Source organism: Carassius carassius, chromosome 29 (genome assembly GCF_963082965.1).
Source record: "Carassius carassius chromosome 29, fCarCar2.1, whole genome shotgun sequence".
In the NCBI taxonomy this organism is placed as follows: domain Eukaryota; kingdom Metazoa; phylum Chordata; class Actinopteri; order Cypriniformes; family Cyprinidae; genus Carassius; species Carassius carassius.
In genome coordinates, this window is record NC_081783.1 from 30,905,899 (window position 1) to 30,920,197 (window position 14,299).

At 39.4% G+C, this 14,299-nt stretch overlaps 1 protein-coding gene across 1 annotated transcript in view; it reads right to left on the reverse strand.

Annotated features, from left to right (window-relative positions):
- Window positions 1–14,299, reverse strand: part of LOC132110031 (X-linked interleukin-1 receptor accessory protein-like 2) — a 226,021-nt gene that overhangs the window by 98,321 nt on the left and 113,401 nt on the right. Inside the window, exon 2 of the mRNA XM_059516613.1 lies at window positions 8,757–9,030. Within this exon, the coding sequence (XP_059372596.1) occupies window positions 8,757–9,030 (274 nt within the window). The remainder of the gene's footprint in view (window positions 1–8,756; window positions 9,031–14,299) is intronic.

The following is a 14,299-nucleotide window of genomic DNA, read 5'->3' on the forward strand; positions in this document are numbered from 1 at the left end:
TTAGTTTTTTCTCTTGTGGATGATTAAGAGAATGAATATTCCACTTTTACTTGATGAACCATAAATAATTTTAGGTAATCCATTGCATCGTTTTAATGTGTTTTATTACTTTGTCATTTGTTCACGACCTTACTGAAGTAGTAGTAAATAATTACAAATGAAAGACAGAGGTTGTGTTCTTCTGGCTGTGATGAGATGTAATGAGTCTCTTCTCTTCTTCTGATCCAGAGCAGCATCAGATCCAGCTACAGAGCTGCTTTAGGACACCCATCATGGAGTTATGTTACTACACAGGACAAGAACAGCATATGATCTCCTGTAAATGTAGAGTAGGGAGGCCACAGGGAAACCCCATCTGTAAGTGAAATGGACATGTTGCTGGTGTAAGTCTATATCTATTAGTGTTAAGCAGGGCTGTGTCTGACCAGTTTGGTGCTCTGGGGGAAATCACTGTTACTGGCCTATATACAGTTTACACTTTTCCACTATAATTCTGTGAAGAAAACAAAGCCTTTAATGACATCCCCAGTATGATTTAACTTTAGCGTTTTAGTGTAAAATTCAGTATATAATACAGCTAATATGATGACTGATGTATTTGATTAGGAGACTGATATAATTGTTGAGACAGAGGTTGAAATAGTCCTGAACATTAGAATGATTTCTTCATTTTTTCTCCACATGTGAACAGAAAACTTTATTGTGTTTTCTGGACACATGTTTTTGGACAAATATATAATTTCAATTTGTGTCACTAAATATGCAGATTTCTAAATGCTGTCTTTCTGATAACAGTTTAACATATCTTCCTTATGCTAATATTCAGCTGTTTTAATGAACTTACAGTTCTTCTCCATTGCTAAGTAAGGGATAATGTACATCCAGCCAGTTGTTATCTCAGAATAAACCTCGACAGGGTGATGAGGAACCCAACGCGAAGCGCATTACACGCTTATTACACAGCCACATGCAACATGAGTAAATAATTAGAGGCGGATGTCACAGAATCACCTGCTTCACCCGTTCACACACACCACACCACACCATACAAACACACACACCACTGTCACTGTCTCAGTCTGCTGATCCTGGAAGCCTCTGCTTTTGGTTCTGTATTAATGCTGGACCAGCAGTCTAAAGTCTTACCAAATGCTGTGAAACACTGTTCATTGTTAGCTTGTGATAGCTAAAGCTTTAACTCATTTGAAAGAGCTGAACACTGTAGTTTGATGAACAGCTGGATGTGTTTCAGGAGCTTTACTCAGTCATTTCTGTGATAACACGCAGATGTTGTACGTTAGATAATAGCTGCTCACGTTTAGTTTTGTGGCTCTGAGACTGTGCGCTTTGTCACTTTGTGTTTTATTCACTGCCAGACTGGTTTGCAGGACCTGAAATAGAAACAGTGAATTAACCATCCAGCAGCGATCAGAGCTTGGAGAAAATAGATCCTGTACCTTCACTCACAGCTGGCTCTGTTCAGATGTTGTACACAGATTGCCCTTCAGCCGCAGTGTGAGAGTGAACTCTTTTCTGAGCACTGGGTATCCTCAAGGCCTTCCTGCAGCTTTCCTCTTGCAGAAGCGTAGGTACTCGTTGTGAATTAAAGCTGCTTTATATTCCTGCATCTCTGTTTTCTCGTTTCAAATATTGCCTAAAAACATGTTTTTTGGAGTTTGGAATGACACACTATCTACTGTTTTTCAAAGTAGTGTGCATTTCACAGTGCACATTATGCATGTATTTCTGCATATTTCTGATTAGACTGAAGCAAAATAACAAAAGATGGATCAGACAACAAGGTTAAAAGTGAAAATCAAATATGTATTTACAATGTTCACAAGAGACTTAAAACAACACAATAAAACTAGAAATAAAATAAAATTAATTATTCTATTTTAAAATAAAAATAGGATGTTAAAAGCATAGTCTTTCCATACCATTAAAACAGTTCTTAAGAATTCCAGTGTGCAGCAAGTCCCAATGTGAATGTGAGAAGTGTCCACCGGTGTATATAGAATTCATAATCCAAAGTGCGGTTCTGGAATGGTAAGTCTACAAAGGTAACTCCTCATCCAGCTTTTGGTCAAAGACCCTTGCTGTGTCCGAAACCGATCCCTATCCACTATATAGTGCACTATATGGGGTGTCAGCCATTTTGTAGTGCTGTCCGAATTCTGAGTGAACTACTTCATTCCCTACATTTGTCCACTACTTTTTACCCACAATTCATTCTGATTTCGAGTGTACAACCGATGTACACTCGCTGAAGCACTATTTCCCACAATCGTAGCGTCGAGCTGGAAGAGAGAGCGGGAGCGAGCGAGCTTGAATGAGAGATGACGTTTACATCTTTATTATTTCTGTTGTAACGTTTTCCTACATTATTTATATTAAAATATGTTATGTAGGCAATAACTCAGTTTAATATTTGACTAATTTACTGAGGTGGCATCGTTGTTAACTTACAAAAATGATGATAATTTGGTGTATAATTGAAATTTTTTCGTTAATAACAGGTAGTGTATTCTGATGTAAAATTAAAGGTCGCCTGAGGACGCTCTACAATCATCTTATCTGAGCTCAAAACGCTACTTGAGCGAGTGTCAAGATACTAAAAATAATAAATACATAATTATGAACGTGTTTATGTGTGTTTACTTTTGTTCTCAGTATTTTAATAGCATTTAATGATTATGAACATAAAAGCATTACAAAAAATATATATTATATACCATCGATGAAACCACAAAGCTGATGCGGAGGTATGTATAACTGCAATATAAAGCAATATAAATTTTGAGTATTATTGCTATTAGTATTATTTTCTAAAATTAGGTAGATGTAATATAAAAGTACATATGGCAATGTTTTTGCAACAGCTCCAAGTCACACGCGCAGTGTAGGCTATACGTCACTGTCCGAATCCGTTCACTTATTTATTTGTTCACTCCTTCCTGATATAGTGAACTCAACTGCCATTCACTATATAGAGATTAGTGAATGAGTGAATGAGTGAGCGATTTCAGACACAGCACCTGTCTGTCTGCCATGCTGCCTCCTGTATACTGTTCATTTCCTATTTCCTGTCATGTGATCAGTCACATGACAGGCAGACCCAGACTCATTTAAAGACATACACACATTAAAATGTTTAAGAGGAATAAAATGGCTAAGACCATATGGTGGTTAGTACAGGGATTGTTTTAAGATTTTAAACTGATTTGAGAAAGTGTTAAAAGATGATGACCCATTTTGAAAGTGCTGCTTCTTTTAAAACTCCTGCGGATTTTAATGATGAATGGATTTTACACCACTGTGACTGTGACCAGCTTCGTGCTGAAGTACTTTCTCTTAAAAACATTGTTTTAAAACTGGAGAAAATTTTAAAGACTCTGTCGAAAGTCATTCTAACCGTGAAGTGTGTTTTAGAGAGAGTGTGGAGTTAAAATTTGATAAGGTGGAGGAGTATGTGAAGGAGAAAATGGCGGCTTTAGAGAAAGAGGTTGTGGAGTGTTTTAGGAGGAGAGGTAAACAGTTGGCAAAACAAATGAAGGAAAAGAAGAAACTTCCAGAACCCGCTGTCTCCCCTCATACCGAAACCTCCAACCCTGTGCCTGCCATCATCAGCTCTGCTTCCACTTTACTGTTCCACCGTCTCAGCAACTTCGCTGACCGACGACAGAGCGAGGGACGGAACCACATTCTCCGAGACATCAACAGGGCCTGATGTCACCAACATCTTCTCCGTTCTTTCCTTTTCCATTGAGGAAGTCATCAGCGCACAACAGGATTGGACCACAATAATCATTCACCAGGGATTTCGGTATCGAAAGATCAAGAGCAAGGAAGGCCAGCACAGAATGCCGTAGGGCTGTGCAAAAAATTGAACGCGATTTTCATGCGCATCTCGTCAGTAAAGGCGGTCCTGTGATTAGAAGTACGTCTTCAGCACGTGCGTTCAGATCAGGGTTGCCAGGTTTTCAAAACTAATCCAGCTTCTCAAACTAGTCCAAAACTAGCCCAATCGCATTTCCAGGAGGTTCCCCGATGAAAAATTGAGTCCCGGGGTTAAAATACACGTTTTTTGGCAGGGTTGCATTGGTAAAATTCACATTTTAGGGTCTAAACATCACGTTGTTGGTATTTGGGTCGCTTCAACCCGTATTATGAAATAACACTAGAGACTTGGCAACACTGGTTGGCCTTTACTACGAAGAGCCGTAGTCCACCGACAAGCTACACAAAATCGCTTTTAAAATTAACAAAGAATCGCCTCCGATTTAGAAATCGATTTTGTGTAGATTGTCAGTAAACTACGGCTCTTTGTAGTAAAGGCCAATCAGGAAGCAGGAGCATTATAAAAAGAGTAGCATGGCAGACAATCAAGGAGGCCATTCACCTGTTTCTAATCCCACACGGACTGTGGAGTTTCGTTTTCATTCGACTTACCTTTCCGGATCACTTACAGCAACTTGGATTGTATATACACAGGGGGACACTCACACTGGGATTCAACGACACACTGGGATACATGGACTGTTTTTAGGGTATGGACAATATAACTGTATTCTTTTAACAGACTGAGTTTACGTGGTTTTATCTTGTTGTTTTGAAAGTATTTTATTGTGAACCTTTAAATACACCAATCTTATTATCCGTATATTTGTTTTATGTCATTCTTTCAACACGTTTTAACTCTCACACAGAAAAGTCAGACACCATTTCAATTTTAGTAAACCAGCCTGCTGGGCTGAGCGTTACAAACTCTTGTCAGTCCGTTCTTCTCAATGAGTGCATCAGATGCTAAATCATCTAAACTGAGACAATGTTTACTTGAGCCCTGATAGTAAAAAAACAAACAGTAAATTAAATTATAACAGTACCAGGATTCTGCAAAGCACAGAACACAACGAGCACTAAATGAAGTGGAATATTCACCCAGAAAACTCTCATGACAATAAACTAGAATGTATGCTACTATTTACAAGTGATGAAGACAATCTTTCAGTTCAACAGCTTGTGCACAGCTCTGTACTGCAGAAACACTTTACCACGGCAGATCCTTGGGAATGATTTCATGTACATTTGACAGCATGTGTTTTTCAGCATGTACTGCATATATTTAAAGTGTTTTTCATTCCGAAGTCATTTGTAATCTAATGGATAAACTAACAAACTGACAAATAAATATCGCCCTTCTATAGCGTCAAAGTAAACACTGCACTCTCTTTGTTAGTAGCTTGTTATATTGCTGACTATTTTTTCACAATGTTTTCTTGTCTATAGTTGAACTTCTTTAAATGGTGTGTCGCTTGTAGTTTGTCAAGTTGGTTTTAAAGTAGTTTCCCCAGCACTGACGAGCTGTCTTTCTCTGTAGCCACTTACAATGTCAAAGTTTCACATGGGTTCAGATATCAGACCTGGTTTGGATAATTCCAGCCTGAAGAAAGTGTTGTTCTGAGCGATCAGGGAGTGAACAGGCTGCAAACGATTTAGTGTCCATCAGATCCGGGACAGCATGACATCAGCTTCCTCAACAACAAATAACTGAAAAGTATGGGAATGCCTTGTATAATCAAATAACATAAAATAAGCAAACTCTAAGTTTAAATTGCAGAGCTAGAATCAAACTGTATTAACTTCACAGAAGTACAAGAAGACGACATGAGAAGAGCTTCACCCTTGCATTCAGTGAGGAGATGCTCACGACTCAAACAGCGGTGTCACTCTCACAATACAGTCCCAACAGTCTGAGCTACTGTACACAGACACAATTCCCGAGTAAACGTATGACTGAACATGACTTTCTTTGACAGCTGGAAAATAACGCGACTGCACTGTTCAGTACACTGAGCTCTCCTCTAATAGTGTACGTGTGTTCTGTCTTCTGTTCTGTCTTGTTCTGGCGCAGCTGACACAGAACAACGTACGCTATTTGCGTCCAGTGGATAAATGGATCTACGCTGATGTAGAAGAGACAAATTGTTGAATAAAGTCATTTTAAAGTTAATATAAATAAAGTTGTTTTTGTTTTCTTTGCACAGTAAAAGTGTTCACATCACTTCATTAAACTCAGATTGAACCGCTGATGGCAGATGGAGTATTCTGACGATGTCTTTCATACTTTTCTGGAACTTGACAGTGTATTTTACTTGGCAGTCTATGGGACAACAGGCCTCCCAGTTTTCATCCAAAATATCTTAAATTGTGTTCCCAAGATGAACAAAGCTTTTACGGGTTTGGAACAACATGGGGGTAAGTAACTGATGACAAAGTTTTCAATTTGGGCTGGAGTAACCCTTTAAATACATTGCTGTCTATCGAGGGCCAGAGAGCTCTCGGATTTCATCTAAAATATCTTAATTTGTATTCCGAAGATTGGAATGAAGGTCTTACGGGTTTGGTATGAGGGTGTGTCATTTATGACAAAATGTTAAATCTGGGGTGGATGTAGTAACTGTTGCCGAAATGACTCGAACCAGACAAATTAAAGAGTCGATCAGGGCTGTGTTTGAAACATGAGCCGAATTCCTCAGGAAGTCATAAAACATTCTGTGCCACAAGTCCCAAACAAGATGAGCAAACAACTTGTTCACACAACAGCTTTCAACATCAACACCACTAGAACAATTATTTACAATTTCAATTCGAAGGAGAGATTTGTCAAATTTGTTGTTCGTAATTGAAATGCAACGCTGGACATCACATGTAAACCCATGAGAGTTAAAACACTTCCATTGACTTCCCCTCCATCAAACAGAACCAGACTGAAATTCCTAAGGGGGAACGGGCTTTGAACCTCTGGTCTCCACAGAAGTCTTTGTCAAGAGAATGGCAAATAAACTGTCTTTTGTACATATAAATGGACCAGAATGAACTCAAAAAGACTTATAAATGAATCAGTCCATCGCTTAACTCCATATTCATTTATATGTAACCCACAAATTTGACTATCATGTTATAATCACTTATTGTGTATGTCTTTTAATAACTATGGGATAGCTTAAGGATACATAGTCATGTCTAGTATCTATGTGATGGAAACTGTTTGCTTGAACTAGGCCTGACAATCAAATATTTATCAAATGTATCATATTCGTGTTATAGGAATCATGTCCAAAATTAGACCCTGCAAGAGCGGGAAAATTCGGACCACATGCTTGGTAAGATAAACATATGATTTATGATACCCCCGAGCCAAGACAATATCTGATTGGTCAAGACAACATTTGAGGTGTGGCCAACAGGCCAGTTTAAATACCCAGGACACCATAAAATACTGCTTTTAGTTGTTAGCTTTGCTTCTGCTACTAGTCATGCCAGCTTTTAGTTCTAGCCTTGCTTTGGCTATCAGTCATGCCAGCTTTTAGCTTTGCTTCTTAGCTTTAGCTTTTAGCCATGCTGTTTGTCATCACTGTTCTTTGAGCGTGGTTCCAGCGTGCTTCGGCCTGCACGCCTGCTGCTATTTAGCCACGATGAGAAGAAACACCACCTATAGTCTCGTCAAACTTTACTTCTTTTCTTTTCCGTTTGAGAGTTTCGTGTTCTGAGTTAAGTTTTGTAACGTCGAGTCTCCGACGCCTGACCTCGAGTGCCCGTTCAACTTCAACCAGCCACACAACTCCATCTTCAGCCAACGTCCAACTACGGCCTTCCCAAGACCTCACTTCAGCGACTACTGAACTTCCAGCCAAGCAGCGACAACTTTACACAGGCAATGTACCTTCAGACATTTGTGCTGGTGTATCTAATATAATTTAACCTCATTGAGGAACTCAATGCGAGGGTTAATTAAGTGATTGATGGTTGTTCATGTCTGCAATTTAACATATTGCTGTAAACTTGGGATTCCATATTTCCATTCTCTTAAACTCATCTTTCCCTAACTTTCGATCTTCCTGCAACTTGTGTGAATGTGTGAGTTTGTGCGTTTGTGTGTTAGATTAGTTTATATGTCTTAGATTTATCTAATAAAGCCTTATTCATATTGAAAAGGGAAGTATCTTGTGTTTTGTGCTTACAAGTTAATGTCTTAAACTGCAGATCTTGTTACTGTGCTAATTGATAGTGTTTTCACTATAGTTTGGATATTAATATCCAGCGCAGATTTGATGTTAAACGGCTCGTTCAGTGAATCGTAGGTCGTCTCAGTGATCAGCCGTGAAACAGTGATTCTGTTCAAATTCCCTTTGAAATCTTAAATGATTCCCTTTGAGCTAAATTGACCTGTTTCCTTTACATAACCCTTTAACATTGATCCACAAATCCATCATTAATAAATAGATATGTACTAAAACTTGAATAATGAACATTATGTAGTGTCATAGTCAAGATGTTCCTGAGACAGATTAGTTAAACCTTGGATAATGGGTGTGTGGCTCATCTAACACTGCTATAGTACACAATGTAACCCAGAGGGCACCTTCATATCAGTTTGACATCAAATACTGTATTAGTCAAGACTTGATCAAGATGCTGTAACATCATTTTAAACTCAGTTTGGACAGCAATTTCTTCCAGGGGTATTTTGGAGAACATATAAAGTTTTAATCGCACACTGAAATGTTTGACGTTCAATTCATATTGCATTACTGTCATGTCCAGTATTTGATGTCACTTTGATTTGGATCTTTGATTGTTTTTTAGCCATCAGCTTGTTGTGTTTCCAGCATCTGTGGGTGATGTCAGCTGTGATACAGGGCTGTGTTTTTCTCACTTCACACTTGATTTGTGTTTGATCGCTAATGACCCACCTGAGCACACAAGTGTAAAACCCATTGTCCTCCATCTCTGCGGAGCGGAACCAGATGGAGTCTCCCTCCTTACTCAGCCGGTGACCCGAGAAGATGATGGGCTCCTCAGAGTCGCCCTTGTTTCTGTACCAGATGAGCCGCAGCTTGGCATTCTGGGCCACGCTGTAGTTGGTGCGTATGTAGCTGTAGAAGAGAGCACACTTCACCCTCAGCGGCTCTCCGGCCAACACACGGTATGTCTTCAGATCCACCGACCAGTCAATACAGCCGTCCACTGTGGAGACAGAAGACACATCCATTATTAACACCCAACGCTGTCATAAGGAGGGCTTACTCTGGGAATAGATTAGATATCTGGAGTCTGCAACATACGCTCAGTCCCAAAGAGTGATAACAATGAATCTGAGGCGAAATATAATTGATTTAGTGCTGAAAACCTGGTTATTTAATTCCTAACATTGGTTTCCTATTTTAATATAATTTTACAATGTCATTATTTCTGTGATGCAGCACTGAATCAGCATCATTCCTCCAGTCTTCAGTGTCACATGATCTTCAGAAATCATGAAAATATGATGATTTGTTATCAGTGTTGAAAACTGTTCTGCTGCTTCATATGTTTTTGGAAACCTGTGATACTTTTTTTTCAGGATTCTTTGATTCACTTTTCTTTGTAACTTTTTATTTATCAAAAACTCTGAAAGTCCCAAAAATATGTGAAGTAGCACAAATGATTTCTGAAGATCATGTGACACTGAAGACTGGAGGAATGATGCTGAAAATACAGCTTTGAATTTTGAATTTCACTGAACTAAAGTAAATTGAAACAGAAAATTGTTATTTTAAATTGCAATAATAATTTATAAAATTACTGTATTTTTGGTTAAATAGATACAGCCTTTATGAGCAGAAAAATCTTCCTTAAAAAACTTTTTAAATCATACTGATCCCAAACCTTTGAACAGCAGTGTATGTGCCAGACCTCACAATTGTGGTTCAGCTAAACACTGAAACAGAAGCAAATCCCCTGCACAGCCATCTGCAGAGAGCAACAAACCCATTTCCCTCTCTCACCCGACACTCGCCGCACACTCACCGTGCTCCAATATTTCACACTGATAGAAAGATGAAACCCATCAAAGTCACGGCCACCTATCAGCAGCGAACGCTGGAATTTATGAGCAATTACAGAGGTGTTTGTGCGCGGACACTGACTCATCACTGCGCCGCCTCCCATCACATAAATATCTCTCACATTCAAAAGCTGCCAGTGCTGATTTATGTCAAGCGCTGTCACAATCACACATTTACGGCATGGATTTTTGTCATATATGCTCGGCCTGATGAATTTCACAGCTGCGGGAAAGATGGAAGGAGAAAGTGATATCACACATGGCTGGACAAGAAGAGAGGGTTGATTCTGAAGGGCTAGAAATCACACACACACACACACACACACTTATATGCACTGAATTAGTTTGCTCTGCTGCCTTCATGCCTCGCGTCTGAAGCAGAAACCGCGTGGAGCTCACAGGTTACACGTTACGTAAACAGGCAGCAATATGTCGCCCCGAGTCATTTCACATATACTGCACTTGTCTTGAATGATTAATTTATCGGATATTGAGAGCAGCACAATGGTGTAATTGGACAAGATACGCCTTGCTTGTCATGGTAATTCTTGTTAGACTGCATCATGGTAAGCGCCTGAGCGAGGCTTTGTAGCGGATCCTAATCGTTTGCATATGGATGAGGCTGAGGATTGTGCAAAACAGGCTCTGAAAACTGGGCCGGTCAGAAAAGAGCAGACGTCACGCCAGCACAGCAAGAGGGCATTAGTGAACTTTTCAACAAAACACGAACTTGAGAGCAAGATATTACTCAGGGCATCACAGACACCTCAGATAGGTCACGAAAGGCAACGTCACATGATAAGGAATCCAAACAAGACACTAGCATGTAGAGCCAGCGTTCCTAGTGTTCAATGTTATGCATCAAGGCATTGTTGCATACTATATATATATAAAACTGCAGATTTGTGCAAAATTTTGAGGAGAAAAAATGCATTTGGATTTGGAACAACTTGATGACAGAAAGGAATTAATGACAGGATTATTTTTGTGTTTTTGGATTCCTAATGTGAAATCCATGGCGAGGCCCTGCAGTAATTGTCTGACCTGTTTCCCGCACCGACTCGCTCTATTATGAAGCAGTACAGTAACTCCAGCAATGAAACCTGAAGCGGTACAAAAAGTCAATATCAGAACTGCAGCCCACCGAACGCTTTGTGCTGATATGCAGTTTCACTGCTGACTCACGTCTGATAGCTTGTTTATAATTCTCCTAAAGTGTGAATGAATGGCTTGTAGTGGACATGTATCTCCAGATGGAGCTGGCTGGACGAGGACCCCCGGTGAAACAGTATCAAAGGCTAATCAATGTAGAACCGCAGCGAGGGTTAGGGCACGTGATTGCACCTGTATGCGGGATGCGTTTGATGTGCATCGACTGCAGCGCAGCTTTGACTCTCCACAGGCCGTTCATTTGAAGCCTGTCATGGCCATAAAGACTAGAGAGGACCGTTAGTGAGCTGCTGTCTGTGTAACTAAACCAAGCCGGATGTGAAACATTCTCCACAAACAACCTCAAATACTTCCAATGTTACTGAGCTAATGACGAAACAAAATAATGAGCACCCAATCTATCAGGCGCATCAGCTGCTTTCATTAAGATCATTTTTATTACATGAATGTTAGCAGTTCATTATTTCATGATGTGAGCGAGGATGGTTTAATATTGTCTTCTATCCATTCAAAGTCTAACACTTCTGTACGCTTGTTCTTGTTCCTGTCTACTCTCCAGCCTTTATCGCTTTAGTATATTAATCCACTTAACTGTCCTTGTGGTTTTCAGTGAGTTACAGGGATGAATCTCATGAATAATGAATGATTTCAGAGAATGTTTTCTGGTCCTCCAAAGCCAAAAGTACTGTAAAAAGCCTTGCTGTTGCAGAGGCTAACGATACGTTGAGTCAAGTAAGAAAGAGGACTTTTAACTCTAAAGGCAAGGAGTAAAAGAGTAATATATCTGATTATTAGCCTGAAAAATAACACTTAGTAGTGTTGTGAGTTTTGAAGCAGTTGCTCTGAATCTGAGTGGATCTGTACTCGTCTCAAGTGTGCTGGTTTTTCAAAGGTATGTGAAATATTTAAAGTTTGCAGGATATAATCTTTCAAATATGTCAGAGTTCTTTGCACAACGATCTGTTATTGTGGCGACATTTCCATGCCTCGAAATGTGACGATGAACGAAACAAACTGTGATTGGTTGTTTGACATGTCTTGGGCCTTGGCCAATAAAAGCTGAATGAATTCAAGACCTTCTGTCTGAAGCTCTGGCTACGTTAGACTAGAACCGCACTGACGCTCTAGACTTCATTTGCTTCCTTTCCCGTTCACTCATAAGCCAAATATCACAGGTTCATTCATTCAGTATCACACCTCCTGAGAATTGTTTCAATGAAATCCATGAACAAGCGGTCAGAGAAGTCGTGTTACTGAAAATGCATCTTAACACCAAGTGGAAAGTGTTCCCTCAAACAAAACAACACTGAGGGAACAGGATTGAAGAGTAAAGCACTGATCATATGCTCTGTGTCCATGCTTTTCACCGTCTCCCACTGTAAGGTCATTCTTCATCATCTCAAATGACTTTGCAATCCAGGTCTTTAAAAGCAGGGCCATGTTTTACACTGTGAAAGCATCAAATATTTATACAGGTGGTCATCTCTGCTTCTTTCTTAAGTCTTCAGCTTGTTCACTGGTGGTTTGAAGCCTACATTCTCTGTGGAACAGTATTCATTGTGAAAACGGCTATAAGCTGGAATTGAACTGAAAGAGTTTCTCTTAGTGATGTGATCTTGCCTCTGTCCTGCTGAATAATCCACTAGATTCACTCTTCATCAGAAGTCCATCCACCTTCAGTGTCTGCTCAGTGGTTACAGCCCTCAGCACTCAGCAGCTGCCTTTGCTTTGATGGTGTTTAACGGGAGCTGATCACATTCTTCTCTTAAGTGTGTGCTTAATTGGTGTCATCGCTTGAGGCACAGCTACAGAACAGACCAAAGCCTCATTTTAGAGCTATTTATACATGATTGGTTTTGTAAGAGGTGTTAACCGGCCAAAGAGCGTAACACTTATTGTAATAAAATTCTACAGATTTGTTTCTACATATATGAGATTGAAATGGAGATGTAGTTCAGTTTTAGTTCAAGAGCACAGCTGCAGTGCTGAACTGACCATCAGGGTCTCATAGAAGAACATACCAATTTTTATATTTCACACTAAAGCTGCTATACACATACTGTAGTGCATGCTCACAAAGGTAACTTAAAGACCATCTGGCCTTCCATAATGCACAGCCACATGCTGTTTCCAGATATGAATTTTTCATTGAAACCATATGCTTGTATTATAGCGCCATCTGAAATAACAAATTAATTTGTGCTTGTGTATTTCTCACTTTTATTTTGTTACAGTGTGATGATTTGGCCTGATCAGTTAAATCAGTTTCCACAACCACAACACTTATGATTGAATGAATAAATAATGCATCAAGCAGTAAAAACGTGGTTATATAAGCATGCATGAGATCTCATGAGATGAATAATCTACAGTAACGACAGCACAGCTCTGAAATATCCCTGATCATCAAAGCAGTGGTCATCTCTATGTAATAAGAGTAGGGAAGAATATGCCAGATTCATTTATTTCAATCTGTTGTATGAATATTGCTGTGTGTTTCAGACTTGTCTTGTCTCAGATGTGTGATAATGAGGATCGATCTTCACATTAAACATTGACTCTAAATGTTTTAACTAGTAATCTATTTACCCACTACCCATATACCACAGAACCTGTCTCTAATTGAAGCTGTAGCTGCAAAAGTGTTTTACAATTCAATATGAACTCAATAAATGTACACAGTAGTTAAAGTGTGACCCTAGACGGCTGGATTCTTCATTTCACTGATGAATGTAAACTGCAGTATATTACCATCCAGCTCTAATCTGCTAAATGCAACTATAACGCTTGAAGATATTAAGATATTATATTACAGATGTTATTCTGTAAAGCTGCTTTGAAACAATGAAAAGCTCTGTATAAATGCATTTGACTTGACCTGAAATGAAACTTACTTCTGGTTTCTCGACAACACTGGAGCTCAGGGATTCAACTTGAAAGCAAAGCCAAGACAGCAAATTAAGAAGTGAGCTTTAGGTTTTCTGAAGAAAACCCATGTGACGTCACACTTATTAGTGCAGCTGTTTACTGTGAAACCTGCGGCAGAGGGATTGATCAGCATGAGCGACTATAACTCCAGAGAGAGAGAAGAGGACAAATCACAAGCTTCAGCAGTTAAAATGAAGAAGAGCGTATGAGATGAACAAAGAGCAAGACATGACAAACGTCTCGGTGCCACGGGACAATAAAACACATGCTGACTCATGACAAAATGCATTTCAGATTTTTGCTTTCTAAATG